The following is a 26,897-nucleotide window of genomic DNA, read 5'->3' on the forward strand; positions in this document are numbered from 1 at the left end:
ATACTTTTCTCTTGTTTCCATAAAAGTCATTGCTGTCTTGTGAAAAAGCAAACAAAATTAATAAATTATTCCCTTTTATGTATGGTTAATGTGCACCCTCAGGGCCCACAATAACCGGACCCTTTTAAAAAACCTGGACTATCTACTAGGCCCAGCTTTAAGTTGAGCCTAGTTTTTCCAACCCAATTTTGGCAGCGCTTGGGCTTCGACTTTCCATGTTTTGATACATTGAGTCACTGACTTTGCACACTGATTTGAAGGCCTTTAAGGAATCCAATTTTCACGTTTTTACCGTCTACAGAAGGATCTCGCACCATACTTTCCATATGATCTAGCCTTGTATCATTTGGAACACCAAGTTGAAATTTATCAGCCTCCAAAGCTGGCTGATTCAAATTAGTTATCATGTTTTGATCAATTTTCTTGAATCAATATCTCTCAATTCGAACAACCTCTTGGCAAGCCGTTTGTTCCAAGATGCTGAGGAATATTTCTAGTATAGGAAAGCACGTGTTTTTTGGGTCCAATTTTCATGAGCGATTAAGAATTTGCGTGCAAGATGGGTGCCAAAACTCAATTTTTGTGGGTTTCCTATGATTTTGCCTATTTTCACATTAAATCTTTTTTGACTTTCCGACCTCTATTTTGATAAAGAGAGGTGTCATTGGAAAGCTTATGATGTCTATTTTCAAAATATTTTTTCCTTTTTGCACCAATTGTCAAATGAGCAAGCTTGATGCTTTGGAAGGTAGGGTGAAAAAAAAAGTTTATTTGGAAAAGTCCTTGTTTGATATTTTCATAAATTCATTTTAATTCCAAGGATTTTTAACAATTCATCACAAGACCTTTCCAATGACTGCTCATTTAGGCCAGTCAACAATAGTTTGATTATAATTCAATTAAGATTAAGTTATAATCAAAATTTTTGATGCATTATAAAAATGATTAAATATTGAGCATGTTTTTATTGTTTTGACAATATCTTACTCAGTTTAATATGGGCCCATGAATTGTCAAATTAAAGGGAGTCTAATTATTTATAATATGGGCTCAAACTTATCCTAATCAGATGGTTTGATTGCTAGTCAAACACTCAAACCCAGGTTGATTGCAGCCAAACTATGCTAAACTTTTAAATGTTTGGAAATATTAATTTTGACATAAATGTATGAAATTTAATATTTGGGTGAATTTTTTACTTTGTTTGACTACTTGTCAACTTGGTCAATGATTGGTCAACAGGGGCATTATGGTTATTTTCATCTAATACTTGCAAAATTTGGCTATCCAACAACCAATTAGGACAAATCAAATTATTTTTGGCATCCTCTTGATTCCATGATCAAATGGTGATTTTGTAATTTTATGCAAAAATTAAAAGATTTGAAATTCTAAATACGGTGGATAAAATATGATATCAACAATATGAAACAACCAAAAATTACACCTAAGACAAACTAAGCAGTATGCACAACTAAGCACATTATAATAGAACAAATGATCGATTCCACCAAGTTGGCAAGATTAATGAAAAATCACCAAATTGATCAATTCCCCCCCCCCCCCTCCCCAAAAAAAAAAAAAACAACATTAGAATCTACTTTTAAACTTGGAACTGTAGATATAAGAATAGTTATAAATTGAATAATATTGTGCTCCATACTAATTTTCGTGCTTCAATAATCAATTGCAGATGAGATAGGAGTAATCTATTATATTGCTAACTTCAAACTGATGATCTGATTTTATCACTTTGTTGTAGTGGATGTGATTATCTTGATGGGAGCCTTATCGGATAGCTCTGCTTCAATAGTAGATATGCATACAAATGAACAACCATCAATAATCCAAATCCAAACTTCAAAGGAACTGTGGGAAAAGACAACTAGCATAATCAAAGGAGACAAATAAAAATTACCTACAAAGGCCTCTGAAAGCCTCTTCACTGAAGAACGATTCTAGGCCTTCCTTCCTAATGGAATAGCTACACAAATATATGTTAGTATTTAATTCTCTATAAAATTTTATCGTTTACATGCAAAAGACAGAATTTTGGAGGTCAAGTATATACAAAAAAGAGAAAATGCCTCCTTGTCAAGTGTAGGAAGCAACGATGGAACCTGCTGTGATGCTAGACAAAGAGGATTTTGGAGTACTTTTTTGATGAGACAAAGGCAGGTCTCACCAAAACCAGGAAGGTGATAAGAACTTGATTGTGAAGAAGCACAATATGTGAAAGACCAGCAATGACAACAATTCAGCAGCTGTGTAACAGTTTATAAGCTTGTAGCTGTTATTGTAATAGTTGTAAGCGTGTACTAGTTTAGTGCCAAATTCCATTTGGCATGTGCATAGCATATGTCCAATTCTGTTAACAATTAGTAGTTAGTTAGTTAGGCATGCAGCTTGCAGTTAGTTGAGCAGGCACTCGAATGTAGTGATAAATATGGATTTGTAATTGTAACAAGGCAAGCTACGGGACTGAAGTTTGTTGTTCTTCTATTATGTTCTTAAACTCTTATCTCTCCATTTTGTTCATGAGCTCTACCTTTCTTCCATTGGAGACCTGGCTATTTCGAATAAGCCACCAAAATCCTTATCTTAGGTTAGATTCTTATCACAAGGCAGGGCAATGGTTGTGCCGAAGACAGTCACTCAGGCTTGAGAGAGAGTTTTTGCCTTTTCTGTTTCAAAGGGNACTAATTAGCATACTGTAACTGTATAATCTCAAAAATTATTTAGTGAATATTTTTGATCTAAATATTTGAATAATAATAATAATAATAAAATTATTATAATCAATATGAGTTGAAAGATAGTTCATATATATAGTTTACAAACTGACTTGATAAAACAAAATTGAGTTATGTAAAGGCTAATTTGGTGTAAATTATATATTTTGTTATATATTAAAAAATAATATAGCTTAAATCTTGTTACACATATTTTTGTGTGTGTGCATCTAAAAATCCCATCTCAACATTAGAAGAAACAGGCCATCCTGCCGACATAATGTTAAATAGCTAGACCACAACACTTGACCGTGGTAGTGTGCATGAACAAGTTTACTGTTTGAAAATGTTTGCTGGATCGAAGTTGATCGAGTTACATCAGTATTTAATGACTTTGTTGTCGGTGTTGTTTTTCTTCGATCCCTATCCTCCTCAGACCTCAGTTCTAACCTTTATTGTGAATTACATGCATGTAATGTGGATGGCAATAAAACATCATCCACAATATGTCAATATTGTCACGCAATCAATCTCAAGACATACTATCAGGCTGTGCTGCACTCTATTCATGAAAAAGGAGAATTGCATGAGAAATATGACTAGCTAGCTAGGAATATATCTTCTCGATCCAAAGATAGCTTACGAAAAGTCCAAGACAATTATATTATTTTCCATGGTCTACATATATGTTGGCTAGCTGTTTCTTTTGGTTATGTGAATTTTGTTTTCTCTCATTCCTGTATTGGTGATTATTAGGGCCACCTGCCTTTATTTTTTTTTTCACACTTTGTCTCCCGCCGCTTAACCTGGTATCCTTTTAAAACCATTGCAATGGCTAGAGGTATATATACTGACCAAGATCTTCTTCAACTTGTCGGCTATATATATAGTCAATGGAGCCGGCCCGTGCATTATAATGGAAAGAATTTGAGTCTTGTGCTGGTTCAAGTCTATATATAGTTTTCAGCTTCAATAATATTTATAAAAACAATAATAGTCTTATTAGGAGATCGATATCGTTGTCAATTTCCTTTTTCTTCATCCAATTAATTCAATATCACTACAAGAAATTTCGTCTTTAGCAACGGCATATAGTCGTCACTAATGCTGTTGCAGGGATATTAGGCCCAGCAGAGCATCTTGGGCCAGGGCCCGGTTTGAGGACACCTTACAGTTTGAGGATGGATAAATGTGTTATGAAGGTCAGCACCAACAAATAAAGGGAGGGACCAAGGCACAATGATCCAGGGAGGCAATCCGAAGATGAATTCCTTCTCAGCTGAGCAAAGTCGAGGTCAGAGCATGCGACCTGACACCACGAGCAACATTCCAGACAATTCCACTATCGAGGATAAATATCAGAAAGGAATAGGACAGAAGGGGTTGAAGAAATATCTAGGAGAAAGCTGCTACCACCGCATTAAATGTTTTGTAGCTAAATTTTTGGCTGCATTTATATGGAAAAGACTCCTGAACAGTACTACCTTGGCTACCCCAACTCACAGATGGCTAGAGAGGGTGTCCGATGAGACAAACACTCAAGTAGTGGCCTGGACGATCAACAAGTGGAGGGCCAAGATCATCTAAAAGGAGATATATAATGTGAGAGACCCTCCATGGAAGAGGGATTGAGAAAGGAAGAGAAAAAGATTGTATATAGTTAAGAATTGAATCTGTAATCCAACTTGAGGAAATATATAAGAATTGATCTCCTCGGACTTTGCCGAGGATGATTTTCTTTAGTTTAAATCAGTTTATCTTACTTTTTTGTCATCTGAATCCATTCTACTTGTTGTCCAACTCATTAAAGCCCAGTTTTCCAACCTACTCTCTACAAATTCATTGTATTGGGCTTTTTAGGCCTAAGTTCATCCATCACTTGGGCTACGGACCCAAAGTGCGTCTCTACAGCTTTAATTATCATCACTAATTATATTGAGAGTACTTAATTAATTTGGAGGTTTCAAGGTTATTTTGGTCATTGTATAAGTTTAGGGGTATTTCGGTTATTTTAACGAGGTTAATGGTATTTCAATCATTTCAAATATTTTTAAGGAATTTTGTCATTTTAAATATTTTAAGAGGCATTTTGGAGGACTTGATTAAAAAAAAAATCATATTATATAAAAATTATTTTGGCTAGATATTAGTGACGACAATCTTTGTCGTCATTAAAAGATCCCTAATAGCGACGACCTAATTCATCACTAATATATAATCTACTTCCCTCCATTAATTCTTGCCATTTTTGAGAGTGAAAATTTTTCCCTCCATTATATTTTGGTAGATATATTTGCTACGACATGTTGTGTTGTTGCTAAAAGGTGACATTAGATACGACAAGTTATATCGTTGCTAATAGCCTTCTATGAGTGATGACCAATGTGTCGTCACTAATAAAAAAAAAACACACACACACACACGCACACACAACACCCAACACACAAACACACACACACACACACACACACACATATATATATATTTTTACTATATATTTTTGGCGATGTATTAGCGACGACACATAAGGTTGTCACTAAAGATGATTATTAGCAACGATAGATGTTGTCGTTAAAATAAATCTTATTTTAGCGACGCAAATGTCGTCGCTATAAAATTTATTGTCATCGCTAAAAATTTCCCTCCATTTTCCAAAAGTAAATAAAATTCCCTCCATGATGTTAGTGATGACTTATTAGTGACTACCTTAGTGTCGTCGCTACTATGCACTTATTAGCAATGGCCATATATTATCGTCGCTAATGTGTGCCTAATAGTGATGACTTTTTTCGTGGCTAAAACATTGGTCGCAAAAAGCCAAAATTCTTATAGTGATGCATGGATTCATGTTTCGCATAGTGAAAACTTTAAAGTGTCAATTATGGAACTAAACTGCAAAATTTGTGCCATGTTTCATACACTTCAAGTTGAAATGGTCTCTGTCGACTATCATTATTCTTAGCATATACTTAGTTAGTGCAACCCACTTTTTAAAGGGAAAATTCAAAGTGTAACCATTCTAGCGAAGGGAAGTAGTAGTGCAATTCTTGGGGCATCGATATTTTCCATCCTTTCTGTAAGGACTAGATTAGCGACCCAAGTAGGACTGGATTAGCAACCCAAGCCCATTGAGAACAGTGAAGGTTAGCCCAATAAGCCCAAAATAATAAATTTGTTAAAGAGTGGATCTTATGGGCAAACTACTAAGCCACATAAGTTCAGGCTCAAGATAGATTGGGTTCAAATTGATAGGAATAGACACACAAATTCAACAAAATATCTTTCTTGGACCAATCCGAGGACAAAGTGTTCTTATATTGATCAAATTTTTCTGTTTACAAAGTGTTCTTCTGTCTCTCCTTTTTCTCTCTCAACCTTGCATGCTCGTTTTTATGAAGGCAATTTCCTTATATAGTCCCCCTAATACATCCCAACCTTCCACCTGTTCAATTTATAGGAAATCCTTTGGATGCTTGTCCCATCAAGGCCCTTTTAGAGGTAATAGGAAGGGCTATGAGCTGGGAAAACACTATTTATGTGTCATTTCTCCATAAAATACGGCCAGTTCAGTTAGTGTAGTGCATTTAATGTGGTGGTGGTAGTCACCTTCCCAGATATTTCTTCTTTCCGTAGCTGATACGGCTTTGCTACTTCCCCTGGAGCTCACCTCTCCAGAATGGTTGACTTCCTAAAGCGTTCCCAAGGTGCCTTTGTTCCTTGAGAACCTCGATTTCCACGTCAGACTCCTCTTTCCTCCTTAGCCTTCCGACCTATGTACACATGGATCTTTTAACCGTTCTCGGGTATTTGATCATCCTCAGACAAGGCCAGTAGCCCAAAATGTGCTCGGATCACTTAACCCCACAATAGCCCCTCAAAACTCCATCCCTTTCCCTTTTAGTGAAGATGGGGTTTTGATTTTTCTCTTTAGCTTTCACACGCTTTAAAAGTGTTTCCTGCGTGGTAGTGTCTTTTCATTTGCTCTGTGCATGTCCTTGATGCTTTGGCATTTGCAATGCCCTATTTATTGCTTAGTCCGGCGCTATGTTCCCCATGTTCTACGACGCAATGAAGATCCAACGGTGGAGATTTTTCATGGAATTTTGAGCGGGAGCTTTCCCATTCATCTTTTCTCTCTATATAAGGGATGTGGGGGGACCATTTCTTCCATTTTCCCAACACCCAATCTCTCAAAGATGCAGTCCGAGGTGCCCCCTACTCATTTCTTTGTAAGTACCTTTTAGTTTGCACATAAATTTTAAGGTCCTTCCCTTCCTTGTCTTACAATTCTCACTCTCACTTTCTCATTTCCTAACATGGGTAGGTTTGCTAGTTTAGTTGACACACCCGAGGGCATAGAAGCCTTTAAGGCAAAATACAACATACCACCCGAGGTGACAATAGAGCATTGCCTCTTCCTGTTAGGAGATTGGCATAACCTTAGGCTAGAAGGGGTTATGGTAATCCCTATGATTGTCTTTATAAAGGGTGGAATGTAAATTCCTATGGGTAGAATGACTAGGGACTTTTTGATTTCTCATAGGCTCTACCCAACCTAATGCTCACCTAATTTATTTAGGATACTAGGTAGTGTAGATGCCTTAAATTGTAAGATGGGAGTGAACCTCACCCTTACGATGTTAATTGTTTATACAACTGCCAATACCTCAAAGACACGAGGTGCTACTTTAAAACTAAGGTTCCTTCAGTTAGGCTAATCTCATGTCTTCTTGAATCCAAAATGGCTTGGACCAAGATTTTCTGATCGTTTTGGGTGAATGGCATGATGGCTTGCACTGTCCAATGCGAGACGAATAGCCAGGTGGGGTATTTATAGGTTTAAGTAACCATTTCCCTCCCATAGATAACGAAGTTTTCTCCCTTGATTTGTTTGGTTTTTCTTTCTTCTTCTTTATTTATTTATATTTTTATTTTTTATGGACACTTTTCTCTTCGGCAACAATATTTCTTCACTTCTGTGTCTAATAGTGTCTTCACTTTTGTTGTTACAGACAAACAATTTACAGCCCCTAACTTCAACTTGGTCAACCGAAAGGATCTTAATAGGATACTTCAATTTGAGATCTTTCTTCATAAAGATAGCCAGTTGCGTGCTACCCATGTCATTCTTGGGTACAAGCCTATCTCCTCCAACTTCCAATCTCCCAAGAACATAATCAAGGCCAAGGATCCTCGACTACACTTGATCGACTTTGCAGTTCCTGGGTTTATCACTAGCCCTCCTCTTGAAGGGACCTATCATGTCAATCTACCCAAGCAATAGACTACCGAGGAGGAAGTGATCCCTTTAGGTTCAAAGCAAAAAGAGCAAGAAGAAACTATCCAAGTGCTTGAAGTAGTGGACTTGGAAGAAGATTTTGACGTGTTTGACCGACCAGATTTTGCAGAATCCTCAAGCATCAACTCGAGACCTCTGCCCTTTACCCAAGTAAGCAGCAATAAAGAAACAATCGATGTCCCAGAGGCAATAGTGTTATAGCGAAAGAACACCAGCCTGCTTGAGCTGCTGGAATCACATGCTGGAGGAACCACACTTGAGGTGGCTGTCAATCATCGGCCTCCTACTCCCCTCCCCGCCCAATCTTCTCCTGCTACGCCCCTAGAGAAGAAAAGAAAAAGGGATAAGAAAGGCAAAAAGACGTCGGAGGAGGGCGAAATTCGGCCCACCAAGGACCAGGAGCCTCCCAAGGGGGCCAAAGCTACAAAAGGGCAGTAGAGAAGCAGCATTGCCAAGGGTTCTGGTGCTAAGGTGGTGTCAGACGAATGCATTAGGGTTCCAGCATGGAACCCAATGCTAGAGCTGGATGGAGCCCCTCTACCTATGAACTCCTCCATTAGAGACTTCCAACAAGGGAAGGCTGGCTACATGGCGAATGCCCTTAAACAACCTTTGCTTCTTCCTCAGGATATGGCTGACTTGAGGAGTTTGAAGAAACTTGAGGTCTTTCTGACCTTAAAGAGGGATCTAGCCATGGTAAGAATTTTGAATTGCCATCTTCCTATCTTTTGTTTTTTAATTTTTTAATTTTTTTTTTAGAGAACAGTTTAACCAATTTTGCCATTCTTTTTACTTTGGCAATTTAGATAGCTCATGTGGCTAACAAGTGGGTAGATCATGCCCACTCTAAGTTGAAGGACGAAGAGGCACGCTGGGTTTCAGCCATAGGGAACCTGGCTGTTGCTGAAAAAAAAGAACAAGGATCTCACTATGAAGTTGATCGAGACTGATAGGGAGAGGAAGAGTGTTGAGGATAGGGACAGGCCTAGGTGGGGGCCCAGGCCCCCTTTAGGCCCAAAAAAAAAAAAATTTTAGTAGGTTAATTTTTCAAAAAAAGAAAAAAGGAAAAAAAGAATTTAACTTGGCCCCTCTTACTTTGTAGCTTGGGCCCCCCGTGAACCATTAACCTAGCAAACTACCTATGTGAATCTTTAAAAAAAAAAAAAATGTAAACCTAGTGGTCTGAATGGAAAAACAAAAGAGAAAAAGAAAAGAAAAATTAATAAGGGAGAGTGCGAGATAGAGAAAGTGAGAGGTGAGAGAGACCCAGAGAGTAGAGAGTAGTTAAGACTTGAGATAGAGAGAAATTGAGAGGTGAGAGAGACCTATCTTGCCGCTGCCCACGCCGTGATGCTGCCACCACACGAGACCATCTCACTACCCACGCCGCCACCACGAGACCCATCTTGCAAACGTAGACCCAAACGGCCACTGACCACAACGCAGTAAGACCCATCTGCATCTTGCCGCCGGTTGCTCAATTTGCCCAGTCCAGCTTCATTGCTCTAGCCTTCACAGTACAGTTCACACTCAAGTATTTAATCTATCTTTCAAAACCTAATATAGTGTTTGTGAATCTCTAAATCTGTGATTGTGATGTTTGTGTTTTTAGTCTTTACTGATGAGTGATGATAGTGATTGTGGATTGAGTATATGAATTTGTGCTTGTGGTGGTTTTTTTTTTTCTTTTGCTTTTTGGCTTTGTGACTCTGTGTTTGTGAGTTGTGAGTCTTGTGACTCTTTGTGTTTGTGATTCTCTCTTATATTATATAGAAAAGATCATAAGAGAGAGAGAGAGAGAGTAGAGTCTATAGAAATTAGAAAATATATTAGTGTTTGACTGTTTGTTGTTTGGTAGTTGGAAAATAAAATTGGGACAAGTGAAAAAAATAGGAATAGAACAGTGATTCAACTTTCAAGGAATAAAAATGGTAAAGTTAGGAAAAGTGTTTGTTAGTAGTGCATAATAAATTCATAGTGTCGGTAGTGGGACTGGGTGAGTGATAGAAAAAAGAGATAAAGAAAAAAGACAAAGACAAATCATATAATATACTAATTGTCACACAAATTCAAGAAGATAATAGTGATTCACTTGTGCCTATTGTTAACTCATAATGCTATAACTAGTAATTTGAAATTAGATAAATTTATAAAAGAGTATCAAGTTCCCTTTTCATAGATAATGTATTAAGAAATAATAGTGTTTTGTGTCTTTTATTTTTCTTGGTAGCTGATTGTATCCTAATATATTAAGAAACAATAATTTTTGTGTATTTGTCTTGGATGATAATTTGTTAATACTATATGGATGCATATTTGAATTTTTTTCTTCACTTATCTCCAGCCCCCTAGCTTGAAATCCTGGGTCCGTCCTTGCTGAGGCTACCTTGGCTGGTGCCGAGAAGCAAGCTGAGGACCAACGCTAGCATCTCCATAAGGCTAAGGAGCAGCTGGCCATTGCTCTAGAAAAAATTGAATCCCAGCAAAAAGAGTTGGAAAGAAAGGAGTTAGCTGTGGCTCAAGCAAAATGGGTCGAGTATGATGCTGGTGTCAAAGAGACAGAAGAAAACCTAAAGGCCCAAGTCACAAAAGTCTACCGGGGTTATTGCCTCCGAGTATGGACTGAAGCACTGGACCCGACTAGGGTGGATGCCTTTTCGGAGTTGAGGAGACTTGAGAATGTTTTCTATCGTCCAGCTTTGAGGATAGCAACCAACCTCACCACCGAGGTAGTTACTACCCTAGCATCTCTACCCATTGACTAGCTAGCTATTGCCACTTTGCCAACCACAACTCCTACCACTACTACCTCTTCTGAGCTAGCCAACGAAGGAGAAGTTGGACCTGCCAACCCCAGCCTCGAGACCATTTCCTAGGGGGGGAGTTCCCCCTTTTTTTTTTGTTATATTTTTTTTTTTACGCCTTTTGTCTTCTAGTATTAATGAGAAGTTTAATTTTGGTTCAATTATGTGCTCATAGCTATCAAATTACCTGTGCTTTTCTTACTTCCCATCTATACATCTTGCGTCTTTTTTTCTTTAATCAACTAAGGCAGAAACCCTTACTCGTTCTTGCAAAGGATAACTTAACCCTCTTTTCGAATGAGGGACTTTTTAAGGCCAAGGGTATGCCAAATACCTTATCCACTATAACATAATACTCTCTTAATCTAGAGGAGAATCCCTTAATTTAATCCTCAAATCCCAAGAACCTAATGCATTTAGGGTTTTAACTTGCACACAATTATTCTAGAGGCTTAGATCCATTTAAAACAAATGATGTATGGGATTGGACTTAGCCAATATTTCCCTTTAATCATGTCATCAATCTTCAAACACTAATTGCTCTCTAATATAAGGTCCAAAGGACTGAGCATAAACATTTTTGATCAACACTTAACAAAATTTAGGCATTATCTTATCTCAAGCCCGTGGTCCAAAGAGCCAAGCATGGCTGAGATTTTACTTAATACTTAAATAAATAACAAGCATTAATTTACCCAAGGTATATGGTCCGAGGAACCAGGCATGGCCGAGGTTCAGTTTAACACTTAACTGAATAACAAGTATTAATTTATCTAAGGCATGTGGTCTGAGGAACCAGGCATGACCGAGATTCTGTTTAACACTTAATTGGATAACAAGTATTAATTTACCCAAGGTATGTGGTCTGAGGAACCAAGCATGGCCGAGGTTCCGTTTAACACTTAATTGAATAACAAGTATTAATTTGCACATACATCAACCTATAGAAGAATTTCAACAACCATAACAAGACTAAAAGATAGCTTTGAAGCCTTTCATTAATAGTAATATCTTCAAAGATTATTTATATTCTACGGTTGTGGCACAACATTTTCATCCAAATCTTCTAGGAAATATGCCTCTATACTATTTACTGAAGTAATGCGGTGGGTCCCTCCTAATTAGGCCCCAGCTTTCCCCATGACGGGTTTCTTGAAGTACCTACTACCTTTCTCAAGACTAAATCTCCAGGAGTCAACAGTATTGCCTTTATTCCCCTGTTATATCCTTGTTTAAGCTTTTGTTGATAATGCTTCAACTAGACCCTGGCTACTTCTCTTCTCTCATAAACCAAATCTAGGCTATCTTGAAGTAGCTGGTCATTTTCATTAGGGTCAAATTGGCTCGTCATCAACGTTGTGAACCCCATTTCAAGGGGAATAACTGCCTTAAAACCGTATGTCATGGAGAACGGGGTCTCCCCAGTTGACCTCCAAGGAGTGGTAGGGTATGTCCAAAGCACATGTGGGAGTTCATCCACCCACCTACCCTTAGCTTTGTCTAGCCTTTTCTTTAGCCTATTGACTATGACTTTGTTGACAACTTCGGCCTGCCCATTCCCTTGAGGATAGGCAAAGGTTGAATACTTATTCTTGATGCCTAACTCGTAACAATATCTCCTAAAAGTCTTACTGTAAAATTGGAGTTCATTGTCCAAGATCAATGTACGAGGAATTCTAAATCTAGTGACAATATTCTTCCAAATGAACTTTTTTGCATCCACGTCCCTAATGTTAGATAATGGTTCAGCCTTGATCCACTTTGTGAAGTAATTGGTCCCGACAAGAAGCCATCTTCGGTTCCTTACTGCTCATGGAAATGTCCCAACTATGTTCAAACCCCATTACACAAATGGCCATGGACTAGAAAGGGGGTTCAAGGTGCCAATAGGTTGATGGATGCTCGGGATGTACCTTTGACATTGATCACACTTCTTGGCATAGTCTTGGGCCCTTTTTTTCATACTCAACCACCAGTATCCCTAATTAAGGGCTCTGTGTGATAAGGACATTCCTCCTGTGTGATTGCTATAGATTCCTTCATGTAGCTCCTCTAGTAACGGTTCTACTGCCTTGGGATGGACATAGAGTAGATATGGCCCAAAAAATGAACATCTATACCACTTTAGTTCCTCAGAAAGCCAATACCGAGGCGCATTTCTTCATATTTTCTCAGCTTTGCCCTTATCCTCGGGCAAAACTCCATCATTTAAAAATGAAACCAAAGGATCTATCCAGCTTGGGCCAACTTTCACATGGTGCACTCCAACCATGGTTTGATTCTGGTTGTTAGGCACTAGCAAATCTTCGACAACTATAAGCCAAGGAAGACCTTGTTTTGAAGAGGTGGCTAGAGTTGCCAAAGAGTCAGCATGAGCATTCTTACTCCTTGGGACCTACCTTATTGAGAAGGTTTCAAAGCTAGACTGTAATCGCCTAACTTTGTTTAGATACCCCTGCATCCACTGATCTCTGGACTCAAAATCACCATTGATTTTTCCAACCACCAACCTTGAGTCAAAGAAAATTTCTACAGCTTCATCTTCTAGTTTCTTTACCATTATTATCTTGGCCAACAAAGCTTCATACTCGGCCTTGTTATTTGTGGTTGAAAAGCCAATCTCAGAGATTTCTTAATAGGTATCTTCTCTGGAGATACTAGAACAATTCCAACACCGAACCCTTTTTAATTGGCTGCCCCATTTGCATAGAGCTTCCAGACTGGTCAATAAGGAACGGTAACTGTTGTGACCCATGCCCTTATCTCTTCATTCTTCTTGGCTATAGCCTTCTTGAGGCATTTAGTGAATTCTACCACTAGATCTGTTAGCACTTGCCCTCTTAGCTTTACGAGTCAAATATTTAATGTCAAATGCTCCCAATATTGTTCCCCATTTAGCTACTCTTCCTATGTAATTGGACCTCCGAAGTAACGACTGCAAGGGGAGTTGAGTGAGGACTATAACAGTATGTGCTTGGAAATAATGGGGGAGCTTCCTCGTGGCATGTACAATGGCTAGAATTGCTTTCTTTAGAGGCAAATAACGAACCTCTGCCTCTTGTAAAGACTTACTCACATAATAGACCGGTTTCTGCACCCCGGTTTCCATCCTAACCAATACTAGACTAACCATGTAACATGTAACTGCAATGTAGGCAAAAAGAACTTCCTCTTTCTCTGGTCTTGAAAGGATAGGAGGATTAGACAGATACTCTTTTAGCTTTTCAAAGGCAGCATTACACTCTCGAGTCCATTGAAACCCTTTCCACTTGTAGAGAAGTTGAAAAAATGGTCTACACCTGTCTGCCGACCGAGAAAAAAACATATTCAAGGCAACAGTCATTTCAGTCAACTTTTGAACTTCTTTAGAGTTCTAAGGAGGTCGTAAGTCATTTATGGCTTTAATTTAATCAGGGTTAACTTCTATTCCTCGATGAGTAATCATATACCCTAAAAACTTGCCCGAACTAACACCAAAGGAGCACTTCGAGGCATTAAGGCATAACTTATGTTTCATAAGCACCTCAAACACACTTCCCAAGTCATTTAAGTGCTTAGATACTTGTTTACTTTTCACGACCATATCATTAATATATGCTTCTACATTCTTTCCAAGTTGAGACTTAAACATTCTGGTTATCATCCTCTAATAGGTTGATCTAGCATTCTTTAGTTTGAAAGGCATCACCCGATAATGATAATTTCCAATAAGGGTTAAGAAGGCTGTTTTTTCCTGGTCGGCCAAGGTTAACGGTATCTAATGATACCATTGAAAAGCATCCAAAAAGCTCATCCAAGGATGTCCGACTATTGTGTCTACCAGTTGATCAATCTGAGGGATTGGAAAAGGGTTTTTGGGGCAAGCCTTATTCAAATCAGTGAAGTCTACACATACTCTCCACTTTCCCAACTTCTTTTTCACTACAATGATGTTGGCTAGCCATTCTGAATAAAACATCTCCTTGATTGCTCCAGCACGCTTGAGCTTGTTTACCTCCTCTTTTACTGTCTCTACATGCTCTTTAGAGGAGCGCCGATGTGGCTGCTTCTTAGGGACAACCATTGGATTTACATTCAGATAATGACAAATAAAGTCTAGATCCACCCCTGGTACCTCATACGAACTCCATGCAAAGGCATCAATGTTCTTCCTAAGAAATCCTAATAACTTTTCTTTTTCCTAGGATGGCAACTGTGTCCTGACTTGAAAATACTTATCCATATCTGTGTCAATGACCACCTTCTCGAGCTCTTCACACAACAGAACCCCTTCCTCGGTCTCGGGGGAGTCTTTAGCTTTCGTTAATTGCTATGGGACTTCTTCTCAAGAAACCGAGACTCCATCTTCTAACTAATGTCTAATAGCCACCACCAAGCACTACCTAGCCATTGCCTGACTTCCTACCAACTCTCTGACTTGCCCCCTTGTAGGGTTCTTCACCTTTATGTGCAGAGTAAAAGACACAACTCTCATGGCGTAAAGCCACAGTCATGCCAAAATAGCGATGTAAGGGGAAAAGGTATCAACCACTATGAAATCCATTTTGACTAACTCAGCGCCGGTCTGCGTAGGTAACTTGATCATGCCCTTGGGGATGACCATCTTCCTATCAAACCCTACTAGAGGAGAGTCATATCTAAGTAAGTCCTCGAGCTTCAAATTCAGCCTCTTATACAAGTCGGGATACATGATTTTAGCCTCACTTCCCTAATCAACCAGAATCATTTTTACATCATACCCTCCAATATGGAGGATTACCATTAAGGCATTGTTATGGGGTTGATAAGTCCCAATCTTGTCCTCATCAGAAAAACCTAGGGTTAGCCAAACTTCTATCCTAACTTGCTTGGATTTAAGGACTTATTCCTCGGTATCTTGCCTTGCTGCTATGGACATGACCCTAGGGTTAGCCAAACTTCTATCCTATCTTGCCTTGCTGATCAAAGATGGATTCTTAGAGCCCATGGACTTTGATGAATTTCCAGTTTGTGAATCTTGTTTGGAAGGTAAAATGACAAAATGATCTTTTAATGTAAAAGGTAGAAGAGCACAAGATTTGCTAGAACTAGTGCATTCTGATGTATGTGGTCCTATGTCAATCCAGACAAGAGGTGGCTATGAGTATTTCATCACATTTACTGATGATTACTCTAGATTTGGTTATGTGTATCTAATGAAACGGAAGTCCGAAGCATTTGAAAAGTTCAAAGAGTTTAGGGTGAAGTTGAGAATCAATTAGGCAAACACATAAAGGTCATTCGATTTGATCGAGGTAGCGAATACCTTCTTGGGGATTTTAAGGATTACTTAACTAAAAATGGGATTGTATCCCAATTGACTACACCTGAAACTCCACAACAAAATGGTGTAGCGGAAAGAAGGAATATGACTATTTTAGATATGGTTAGGTCCATGATGAGTTATTCAACTTCACCTATTTCTTTTTGGGGATATGCCTTAAACACTACAAGTATCTTCTGAATTTAGTACCTTCGAAGTCTGTTCCTAAAACACCTGTTGAATTATGGAATGGGCGTAAGCCTGGTATGAGACATCTCCATATTTGGGATTGTCCAGCACATGTGTTAAAAGGAAAGTATGACAAGTTACAGTCTAAAACAAAAGTGGTTTTCTTTGTAGGGTATCCAAAAGGAACTGTTGGAGGTTTATTCTACAGTCATAAAGATAATAAAGTGTTTGTTAGCACAAATGCCAAATTCTGGGAAAATGACTATATGAGTAATTTTACTCTTAAAAGTAGAGTTGTATTATCTGAAATTAATGAACCTGTAAATGAACAACCAATGGATGGAACTAGGGATGATGTGGTTGTATTAGATACACCACAAGATACTACTTATGACATGTCTAGTACATAGGTGCCTCATCGTAGTGGGAGAATTGTTCGGCCTCCTATAAGATTCATAGGTTTAGGAGAAACTTATGAAGCTGTCTTAGAAGAGGTTGAATCGGATCCTTACACTTATGAAGAGGCAATGAATGATGTAGATGCACATCATTGGGTCCAAGCTATGAAATCTGAGTTAGATTCTATGTAGATACCGTTGAAGGGAATGGGAGTTAGATTAGTGCACAATAGTCTTTAGGGCAAGTGGGAGATTGTTAGGATTAGTGCCCTTAAATCTTATTGTATGATGCTATGTATGATATTAAGTGTGACATTGTGTATGACATTATGTATGATTTAATATTGTGTTAAATAAAGTTGTTTTGTTATTATTATTGTCTGAAATAATTGTAACATGAATATTCGGACATTATCACATAGTCCATGAGATGCATAGTATGTGATTTAGTCACAGAAGATATAAGTCACAAGTTCTTTATAAACTCAGAACTATAGTTTGCTATCGGTGATGAAATTGGGCATTTCATCTACGAAGACTATAATATATCAACTACAATGATTTATCTTGATCATGAAAGTGTAGACTTTTAGTTGATATGTTGATATGTTTTAAGAGTTAAGACATATTGAATTGGATCGCTGTGAGATTTATTATTCTCCTAAGGACTGTCAAATGAATAATAAATCTCACGACTTATATTTGCATGAACTCTTAATCCTGAAAGAATAATGGACTTGATCATGAAGTGTAGGTTGCTTTGATATATCAGGAGTGAGATCTAAAGTAACGGTCAAAACCTCAGTATGTTGGGCAGCCACATTTAGTGTTGATGGAACATATATTCTCAAGATGGAATTCATAGTCTCTTAACGGAGATATAAAGTATTCCCTTAAGATAAGTTTAATGGGTTTGTTATTCAGAGAGTTAGGCCTAACCACTTTGGTAAGAAATCACTAAAGTATATATTTATGAAATTGGATTTCATAAATATATGATGAATAACTTAATAGGATTAAACCGGGTACTTAAGGATTAAGATGTAGTAATCTACAAAGTGGCAATCCACATTTATGACTTTGTATTACTATGAATATTTTATGAAGGGGTTTGCATGCACAATAAAGTCTTGGGATATAATTTATAGATAAGGCCTAGAGTGCAACTATATTTATATAGTGGTATTAACTATAGTTAATAGTAACTTTGGACTTGTCAAGAGTTGACAGAAAAGTCCAAGGCCCATTGGAGCTAGTGTCTTATTGGTCCCTTTTGGTTTCACTCCAAGCCACACATTTAAGCCCAATTGAAAAGGCCCAATAGGCCAGCCTAATTAAATAATTGGTTAGATACAAAAGGAAAAACGTACAGAATTTTAAGTGAGTGAAAAACATCATTGAAAAGTGGTGTGTATGAGAGTATAAGTCACTCTTTTAATTCTCCTTTTGTAACTAATTGAGATTCCACGCTTCTTGGGCGTTAGTGGAATTGGAATGAAGATTAAGAGTATTCCCAAGTGCTTCGATCTTTTTTTTGAAATTCACCGCTTCAAGGTACGCTTTCTTATACTCGAATTCTGAAATTTACATAATGCATGTTATAGATTGAGAATGGAGTAGATCCGTAATTAATTTTTCCGCTGCGTACATGCTTATTTCCATCATAGGTGTCATTTCTCCATAAATGCAGCTAGTTCAGTTAGTGTAGTACATTTAATGTGGTGGTGGCAGTCACCTTCCTAGATATTTCTTCTTTCTGTTGTTGATGCGGCTCTGTTACTTCCCCTGGAGCTAACCTCTCCATAATGGTTAACTTCCTAAAGCATTCCCGAGGTGCCTTTGTTCCTCAGGAACCTCGATTTCCATGTCGGACTCCTCTTTCCTCTTTGGCCTTCCGGTCCATGTACGCATGGATTTTTAACTGTCCTTGGGTATTTGATCATCCTTAGACAGGGCCTGTAGCCCAAAAATGTGCTCGGATCACCTACCCCTACACTTTCGTTCAGTTGACTTATTTAGTTTTTTTTTTTTTTTTTTTTTTTTAAGATAAAAGTTAGAGTGTTTGAGAAGTGATGAAAGCTAAAGTTTATTTTTTTTTTTTTTTTTTTTTTTTTAAGATAAAAGTTAGAGTGTTTGAGAAGTGATGAAAGCTAAAGTTTATTAAAGTGTTTAGCTTATTTTTGATATTATTTATGGGTCTCATTACACTTTTTGGTACTATTTATGAGTCTCATTACACTATTCAACTAGCTTTTAGTTTTTTTTTTTTTACAATACTTTCAATAAAACGTTTTCAATTTTGTTTTAGCTATAATACTTATTTAGCTTTGATATATATATTTATAAAACCAATTTTTTTTAGAAAAAAAAAATTAGAACTTATTTTATTTTTTAAACAAAAGAAATTATTCCAAATACATTCTAACAATTTAAAATTCAATTTTGTGTCATGTGTCTAAATTTATGTAAGGACCACACCATAATTATCCTCTTAAGTTTGTGTTATGTGTTCACTTAAGTTTTTCAATCTTTGTGCCAAGTGAGTTAATGAGTGCAAAATACTAAGAATCTAATATTAATGAATTGTAAAATAATAAAAAAAAATAAAACCAATCACATATACTTAATAAAAATCACCACACAACAAAGACCACCACACGTTCTATCTTATTAAAAATTAGAAGAAAAAAATGATCATAAATAGTATTAAATTTAGGTAAGAATTTTAATGTGACTAATTACGTTTACTTTGAAAAAAATAATAATTTGACTAATTATCTATATTTTTATGATAAAAATTGTGTTAAATTTTAAATGTATCTATATGTATGCATGTGTTACATGCTATTTTTTAAAAATAATTTGACTAATTATTTATATTTTTATAGTAAAAATTGTATTTAATTTTAAATTCATCCATGCGTTTGCATGGGTTACATGCTAGTCTAGAATCTAATTAGATTCTACAATTGAAGTCTAATTTTGCTCTATGTGTCCTAAATTATTTATTTTTAGAGAGTTTTATTTCTTAAATTTGAAGCCAAATGTGGGACCACATCATAAATATTTATCCAAGTGAGTTATTGAGTAAAAAAACCAAAGAGTTTAGAATTAATAAATTGTAAAAAAAAATAAGAAAAAAAAAAGTGCTTCACAATATCAAAAATGAAGAATTAAAAAAATTTAAAAATATGTACAATTTACATTTTCTACCAAATAATATTCTTACAAGATTTTTTTAAAATATTTAACAAAATATAAGAATGACTATATATCAATAGTATTTAAATTATATATATAAGAATTATGCTATGCATCTTAATTTTTTTTTTTTAAAAAATATATTCATGCATATGCATGGGGTTACAAGCTAGTGATAATAATGTGCCTTACTTGTAGACACATGTCACCCTTTGATCTGAATGAATTTGTTTTTTGGAGAGTTATATATTTTCCAACAAAAGTAATCGTGATAATGAAAGATTTTTTTTGTTGAATTTAGATGGCAATGCAATATCGTAAGTTATTTTCTCATTGATTGAAATAGTTATTTTAGAGCATTCACATTAAAGAATAAATAATAGAAAAAAGTTGTGAAATTTACTTCTTCTTTTTTCAAAAATTACTCACATCAATGAGTGTATAAATGTGTATATTTACACATCTGCCACAATAACAATGTATATTACAATGTAGCTATATATTTCAATATTTTTTTTTTCTCTCTCTCTCTCTAAATAAGACTGAGCTAATCAACTACCCGTCACCATCCAACCACCACATCCAAATGGACATGTTCGATTGTGGTGTGTATATTACGTGTGTAAACTAGATCTAGACCTATATTTGAATTTCTTTTTGTTTAGTTATAAACAGGTTTAAAAAAAAAAAAAAAATAAAAAAATTATAGCTAAAATATATATATATATATATATTAATATTTGTTTATGAAAAGACCTATAGCAGGGGTTTTAATCGTCGGTAGAAACTGTTGGTAATAGGTATACAACACTGCCGGGTCGGGACCTATTCCAGCAGTTTGCAAATTAAAGTGCAGATGTAGCTAGCCTAATCGGGTACCTGCCCCTGACCTTATCCATTTTCTCAACTTTTGTACATATCATATGGTGCTCATTGTCAAATCTCTTATTGGTTCCCAGTGCCACACATCATGTCACCCCGTCTCATTCAAAACAAGATGTGGTGTAATCAGCCATGTTCTCCATTAATGCTAACTTATTATTATTGACTATATTCTACAAAGACAAGGGAAAAAACCCATTAAAAAGAAAGTTCGATTATTTCTTGTACTTCTCTACTTTAATCACAGCAAAGTGAAAATTTTAATGTTGTCTAGACAATAGGATAAGAAGAAACTTCTAAGATTTTTTTTTTTTTTGACAAAAAGTTAGAACAAGAAAATTTAGGATTAAACTAACACAATTGTAATTATGGTAGTCTCATTATCCATTTTTAATTATAGATTTATTTAAATTCTATAATCCTGATAATGGAGTTGTAGACGTGCATGCGTGACTTGTTTTGTCTCCTGAAGCATTATTGTAAAAAGAATACATACCCATCTCTACGCTATTTCGTAGAGACTTCTCTCTCCGGACTCCTTGTAGTCGTGAACTTTAGAAGACAAACTCACTGCCCATTGTGAGGTACAACTTCTCCAATCTATGCATTCAGATTGTCGTAGAAGTTTTAGTTCTTTTCTGTTGGAGCATTTTAATATTAAATAATTAAAATGAATAAATGTTGTAATATAAATATAAAGATGTGAGAGTAAATATAGAAGATGAGGAGCTAGTAAAAATGTTTAATCTCACATTGAAAATGAGAGAGACTATTTTATTCTTTTAATTGTGGTAATTAATGGGCTAACATGAATTGTCTTAGATATTGGGCTAGATACATGCGCAAAAGGGTGTTGTGTAATTTCTCTATTTAAATAAAAAATATTCAGAAGTATTATTTAGTTTTTCTTTATGTTATTTTCATTATTATTGTATTTGACATGAATTGTCTTAGATATTGGACTAGATACGTGTGCAAGAGGGTGTTGTGTAATTTCTTTATTTAAATAAAAAATATTCAGAAGTATTATTCAGTTTTTTTTTTTATATTATTTCCATTATTATTGTGTTTGCACCAACAATTTTAAGGGGATTTATCACGTGAAACCTACACAAGAGAAACCAAATGAGCTTGTTGGAGATCTCAACAAGCCATTTCGCTTTAAGGGAGCCCACTTCAAGAGGTGGAAAGAAAATGTCCTCTTTTACTTGAGTCTTCTCAAAGTCGCCTACATCCTCACTAACAAGAATCCATCAAAGGATCCTACCGATGAGATGAGTAAGGAAGAATATAGTCTCCATCAAGAAAAAATGGATAAGTATACAAAAGATGAATACAATTGTCGCTCTTATCTTTTGAATTGTCTTGCCGATCATTTTTATGATTATTATGATACAACTTATAATTTTGCCAAGAAAATTTGGAAAGCTTTACAAAACAAGTATGATACTGAGAAGGCTAGTGCAAAGAAGTATGCTGTTAATAGATTTTTCCGTTACCAAATGGTGGATGGGAAATTAGTGGTGGATCAAGCACAAGACTTCCAAATGATTGTGGCAAAATTGAGATCCGAAGGCATAAAGATTGGAGACAATTTGGTGGTAGCTGACATAATTGATAAACTACCACAAACAAAGACTTTGCAGCACAAACAAAGAGAGACATTCTTGGAGACTTTGATCACACGCATCTGTGTGGAGGAAGGGGCTAGAGGACAAGATGTACTCATGAACAAGAGAGCAATGGTAATTCCACCACAAAGGTAAACCTTATTTTAGCTAATAATAATATGCCCAAAAATCATTTTCCTAGAAATGGTCAATTGAAACCTAAAAAAAGAGCCTTTAAAAATAATAATAGACCTCAAGGAAGGGGAAACCCGAATAAAAATTACAATAAGAACCAAGGACTCCCTTCATAAGAACAATTTAATAGATCTTGTTTTGTTTGTGGCAGGAGTGGGCATATTGCCCAATTTTGCAAATTTCGGAAACATGAATCTGTCCCGCAGGCTAACATTGAAGAGCCTTTAGTGGTTATGATTACAGACATCAATATGGTGCAATATGTTGAAGGGTGGTGGGTAGATTCTGGTGCTAATAGGCACGTCTACTATGAAAAAAATTGGTTAAAATTGTACACTTTTATTGAAGAAGAAAAAACTGTTATGATTGGTGACTCTAGCAAAACCAAGGTTCTTGGGAGTGATAAGATTGATTTGAAATTCACTTCTGGACGTGTGCTAACATTGAAAGATGTACTTTACACTTTGTCCATAAGGAAGAATTTGATATCAAGTTTTTTGCTTAACAAAGCTGGCTTCAAGCAAATTATGGAATCTAATAACTATGTAATCACTAAAAATGAATTATTTGTGGGCAAGGGTTATGCTTGTGATGGAATGTTTAAATTGAATGTTGAGAATAATAAAGCATCTACCAGTTCAATTTATATGCTTAAGCATTTACCAGTTCAGTTTATATGCTTTCTTCTATTAATTTTTGGCATGCTCGTTTGTGTCATATAAATAATAGATATGTGGGAATCATGAGTAGTTTAGGATTAAGAAATACCTAATTGCTTGAGTTAATTCACCCCGATTTATGTGAATTTGAGAGAATTTTAACTCGTGGAGGAAATAGATATATTATCACTTTTATTGATGATTTCTCAAAATATACAACTATTTATTTGTTGGAAAATAAAAGTGATGCTTTTGAAAAATTTCAAGATTTTTTAAAAGAAGTTGAAAGTCAATTCGGTAGAAAAATAAAAAGAATAAGAAGTGATAGAGGTTGTGAGTATGAATCAAGTGCATTCAACTCATTTGTTCAGTCTTTGGGAATTATCCATGAAACTACTGCACTATATTCACCTGCTTCTAATGATGTGGCTGAAAGAAAAAATAGAATTCTAATTGAGTTAACAAATGCCATGTTAATTGAATCTGGTACACCTTTACATTTTTAGGGTGAAATTATTTTAATTGCATGTCATGTTTTGAATAGTGTGCCACATAAAAAGTCACATACCACACTTTTTGAGATGTAGAAAGGACATAAGCCAAATTTGGGATATTTGGGAGTATGAGATTGTCTTGCTTATGTAAGGCTTACTGACCCTAAAATACCTAAATTAGGTATAAGAGCTACTACCTGTGCTTTTCTTGGTTATGCGATTAATAGTGCAGCCTATAGATTTTTTTATCTTGAAAACAAAATAATTGTTGAATCTGGTAATGCAATTTTTCATGAAGAAAAATTTCCTTCTAAATTGAAAAATAGTGGGGGTAAAGAAAATATTTTATCACAACCTAGTTCTTCTACTTCATATTTACAAAATCAAGAAAATTTTGAAATGGAACATAGAAGGAGTAAAAGAGCTAGAGTTGAAAATGATTTTGGTCTTGATTGTTATGTTTTTAACATTGAGAAAAATCCCCAAAATTTAAAAGAGGCTTTAACATCACCTGATGCTATATTTTGGAAAGAGACTGTAAATAATGAGATGGAATCTCTAATTTCTAATAGAACTTGAAAATTAGTAGATCTTCCACCGGGTTGTAAGACCATAGGTTGTAAATAGGTCCTTAGAAAAAAATTGAAACCGGATGGATCAATAGATAAGTTTAAAGCTAGACTTGTTGCAAAAGGCTTTAAACAAAAAGCTGATTTTGATTTCTTTGATACTTTCTCTCTGGTAACAAGAATTACATCTATTAGATTGTTAATTGCTATCACTGCAATTTTTGATTTAAAAATTCATCAAATGAATGTAAAAATTGCTTTTCTAAATGATGACCTAGAGGAAGAGGTTTATATGGATCAACCTGAAGGCTTTGTAGAGCCTGCACAAGAAAGTAAGGTATGTAAGCTAACTAAATCCCTATATGGCTTAAAGCAAGCACCTAAGCAGTGGCATGAAAAGTTTGATTCCTATATGATTGAGAATGGTTAAAAATCAAATGAATATGATAAATGTATTTATTCTAAATCATGGAATAATTTACATGTTATTATTAGCCTCTATGTAGATGATATGTTGATTTTTGGCTTAAATATGCATGTTATAAATGAGATGAAAAATATGCTTAAAAGCCATTTTGATATGAAAGATCTTGGTGAGGCTAATTTTATTTTGGGCATGAAAATTACAAAAACATGTGATGGGATTGTAAACACAAATTTTTCTCAATAGCAGAAAATCAAACAATTGGAAAGAAATATGGTTTGCAAATATAAATTTGTATTGATGTATAATGAATACAATCTCTATTTCAATTATTTTACAAAAGAATGCCCTCTAATTCCATCTTCATTGAACTTGACTCGAACAAGGAATCTTCTTGACTTTGGTTGGAAGAAGGATTGAACAATCTTCACAACAAATCTCTAGCTTTGAGCTTATTAGAGATTTATTGTTCTTCAAGTCTTTGAATGTGAAGGCTTGTAGGTTGAAGTTCTTCGGGGCTTTAGAGGCTTGATCCATTGAGCTTCAAAGATTTGGGTTTGTTGGAGTTTATGGAGACTTTTTAGCTTGATTCCAATAGAACTTCAAAGAACTCGAACAAGAGATCTCCTTGACTTTGATTGGAAGAAGGATTTAACAATCTTCACAACAACCCTCTAGCTTTGAGCTTATTAGAGATTTATTGTTCTTCAAGCTCTTTGAATGTTCTTCAAGTTCTTCAAAGATGCTTGACGTAGAATTTCTCCAAAGCTTGGGCCTCTTGAAAACTTCTCCTTTAAAATGAGAGGGGATGTCCTCTATTTATAGTGATTTTAGAGGATAAGCTCTACTTCGAATTGATATACTTGAAAGTATGTAGTAAACTTTTGATTGACCCAAATTCTTATTAGAAATAATTATCTCTATTTATCTTTTTTTGATAAATATCATATTTTGATAAAGATAATAATTAATAAAGATAAATAATTATCTCTATTTAATTTATTTTAATAAATATAATTATCTATCAATTTTGAGTAGAAAATTTATCTTTATTTTATTTATTTATAAAGATAATTATCCATAAATTTTGAATAGAAAATTTATCTTTATCTTATGAGCCAAATGACACGTGGCAAATTTTGATATGCCAATATGATGTCAATTTGGATGACACATGTCATCATTTAATTTAATTAATTTAATGACATATTAATTTAAAATTTGTCACTAAATTTTGATATTGTGGCATTTTATAATTGGCTTAAAATTTTGCCTCCTACAAATGCCCCCTCGAGACTTGGCCATGTCCACAATTTTGAGTGTGGAAAGTGGCAAGTCTCGACAACTTCATACTTTGATGCAATTAATTTCAGCACCTTTCATTTATTTGGAAATTTGCAAGCAGACAAACTTACTGGAGAACCATTCCTCCAAGGGCTTTAGTATGTGCGAGAGTCTACCGCCATGAGAAGAGCTTTGCTCCTAATCAAAGTGTCTTGCGAAGATAACTTTAAGAAGGAAATTTGTTTCCTAGTCAAAGTGGCCTTAGTAAGACTCCTAGTAGGAATTAAACAAATATCCCACTATGAGAAGAGATTTACTCCTTATCAAAGTGTAATAGTTGAAGTATGCCACGTTCAAACTTCAAAGCCTTCACTACTCTTTCTCTATCTTTTTGACTCTATCTCAATGGGTGCTCCTCAAATTTTTTCTTCTTTAGTTGTGAATTGAGAATCATCCAAGCAAAAAACGTGGAATTCAAGTCCAAAGGTTCCTTTTCTTGTCAGATACTATTGTCGAATGAAGAGAAGTCTTTAAAGTATGCCACGTTCAAATCCATTGGCAGGGGTATATCAAGACTTAAAAGAGTTCTAATGTTACTCATTTATAGAGTTCCAATAGAACTAGATTTCGGATAAGTATGTCAAGACTTAAAAGAGTCATAATATATGCAACAATCCAGCAATGTAATACATGCAAGACACCGCCATGCAAGAAGCCACGTTTTTTTTTTCCTAGTCCAAGCTGAATGAGGATTTGAACCCTTATATCTCAAAGAGTCCTACTTGAACTTGAACATACAACCCAAGACTTCTTCTCCAATTTAAACTCTTCCTTCATACAAGAATTCTTCATCTTCTTTTTCGACCTCTTTTCCTG

The 26,897-nt window shown here is 35.6% G+C and overlaps 1 protein-coding gene across 1 annotated transcript; it reads left to right on the forward strand.

Moving 5' to 3' along the window:
• Positions 1 to 22,096: 22,096 nt before the first annotated feature.
• On the forward strand, positions 22,097 to 23,313 carry LOC136067372 (uncharacterized). The gene is made up of 2 exons (XM_065773123.1): positions 22,097 to 22,548; positions 22,743 to 23,313. Exons 1-2 carry the CDS (start codon positions 22,097 to 22,099, stop codon positions 23,311 to 23,313), a joined length of 1,023 nt encoding a protein of 340 aa, XP_065629195.1.
• Positions 23,314 to 26,897: the final 3,584 nt, after the last annotated feature.

This window comes from Quercus suber, unplaced genomic scaffold (assembly GCF_002906115.3).
Source record: "Quercus suber isolate HL8 unplaced genomic scaffold, Cork oak 2.0 scaffold_69, whole genome shotgun sequence".
NCBI classification, from domain to species: Eukaryota; Viridiplantae; Streptophyta; class Magnoliopsida; order Fagales; family Fagaceae; genus Quercus; species Quercus suber.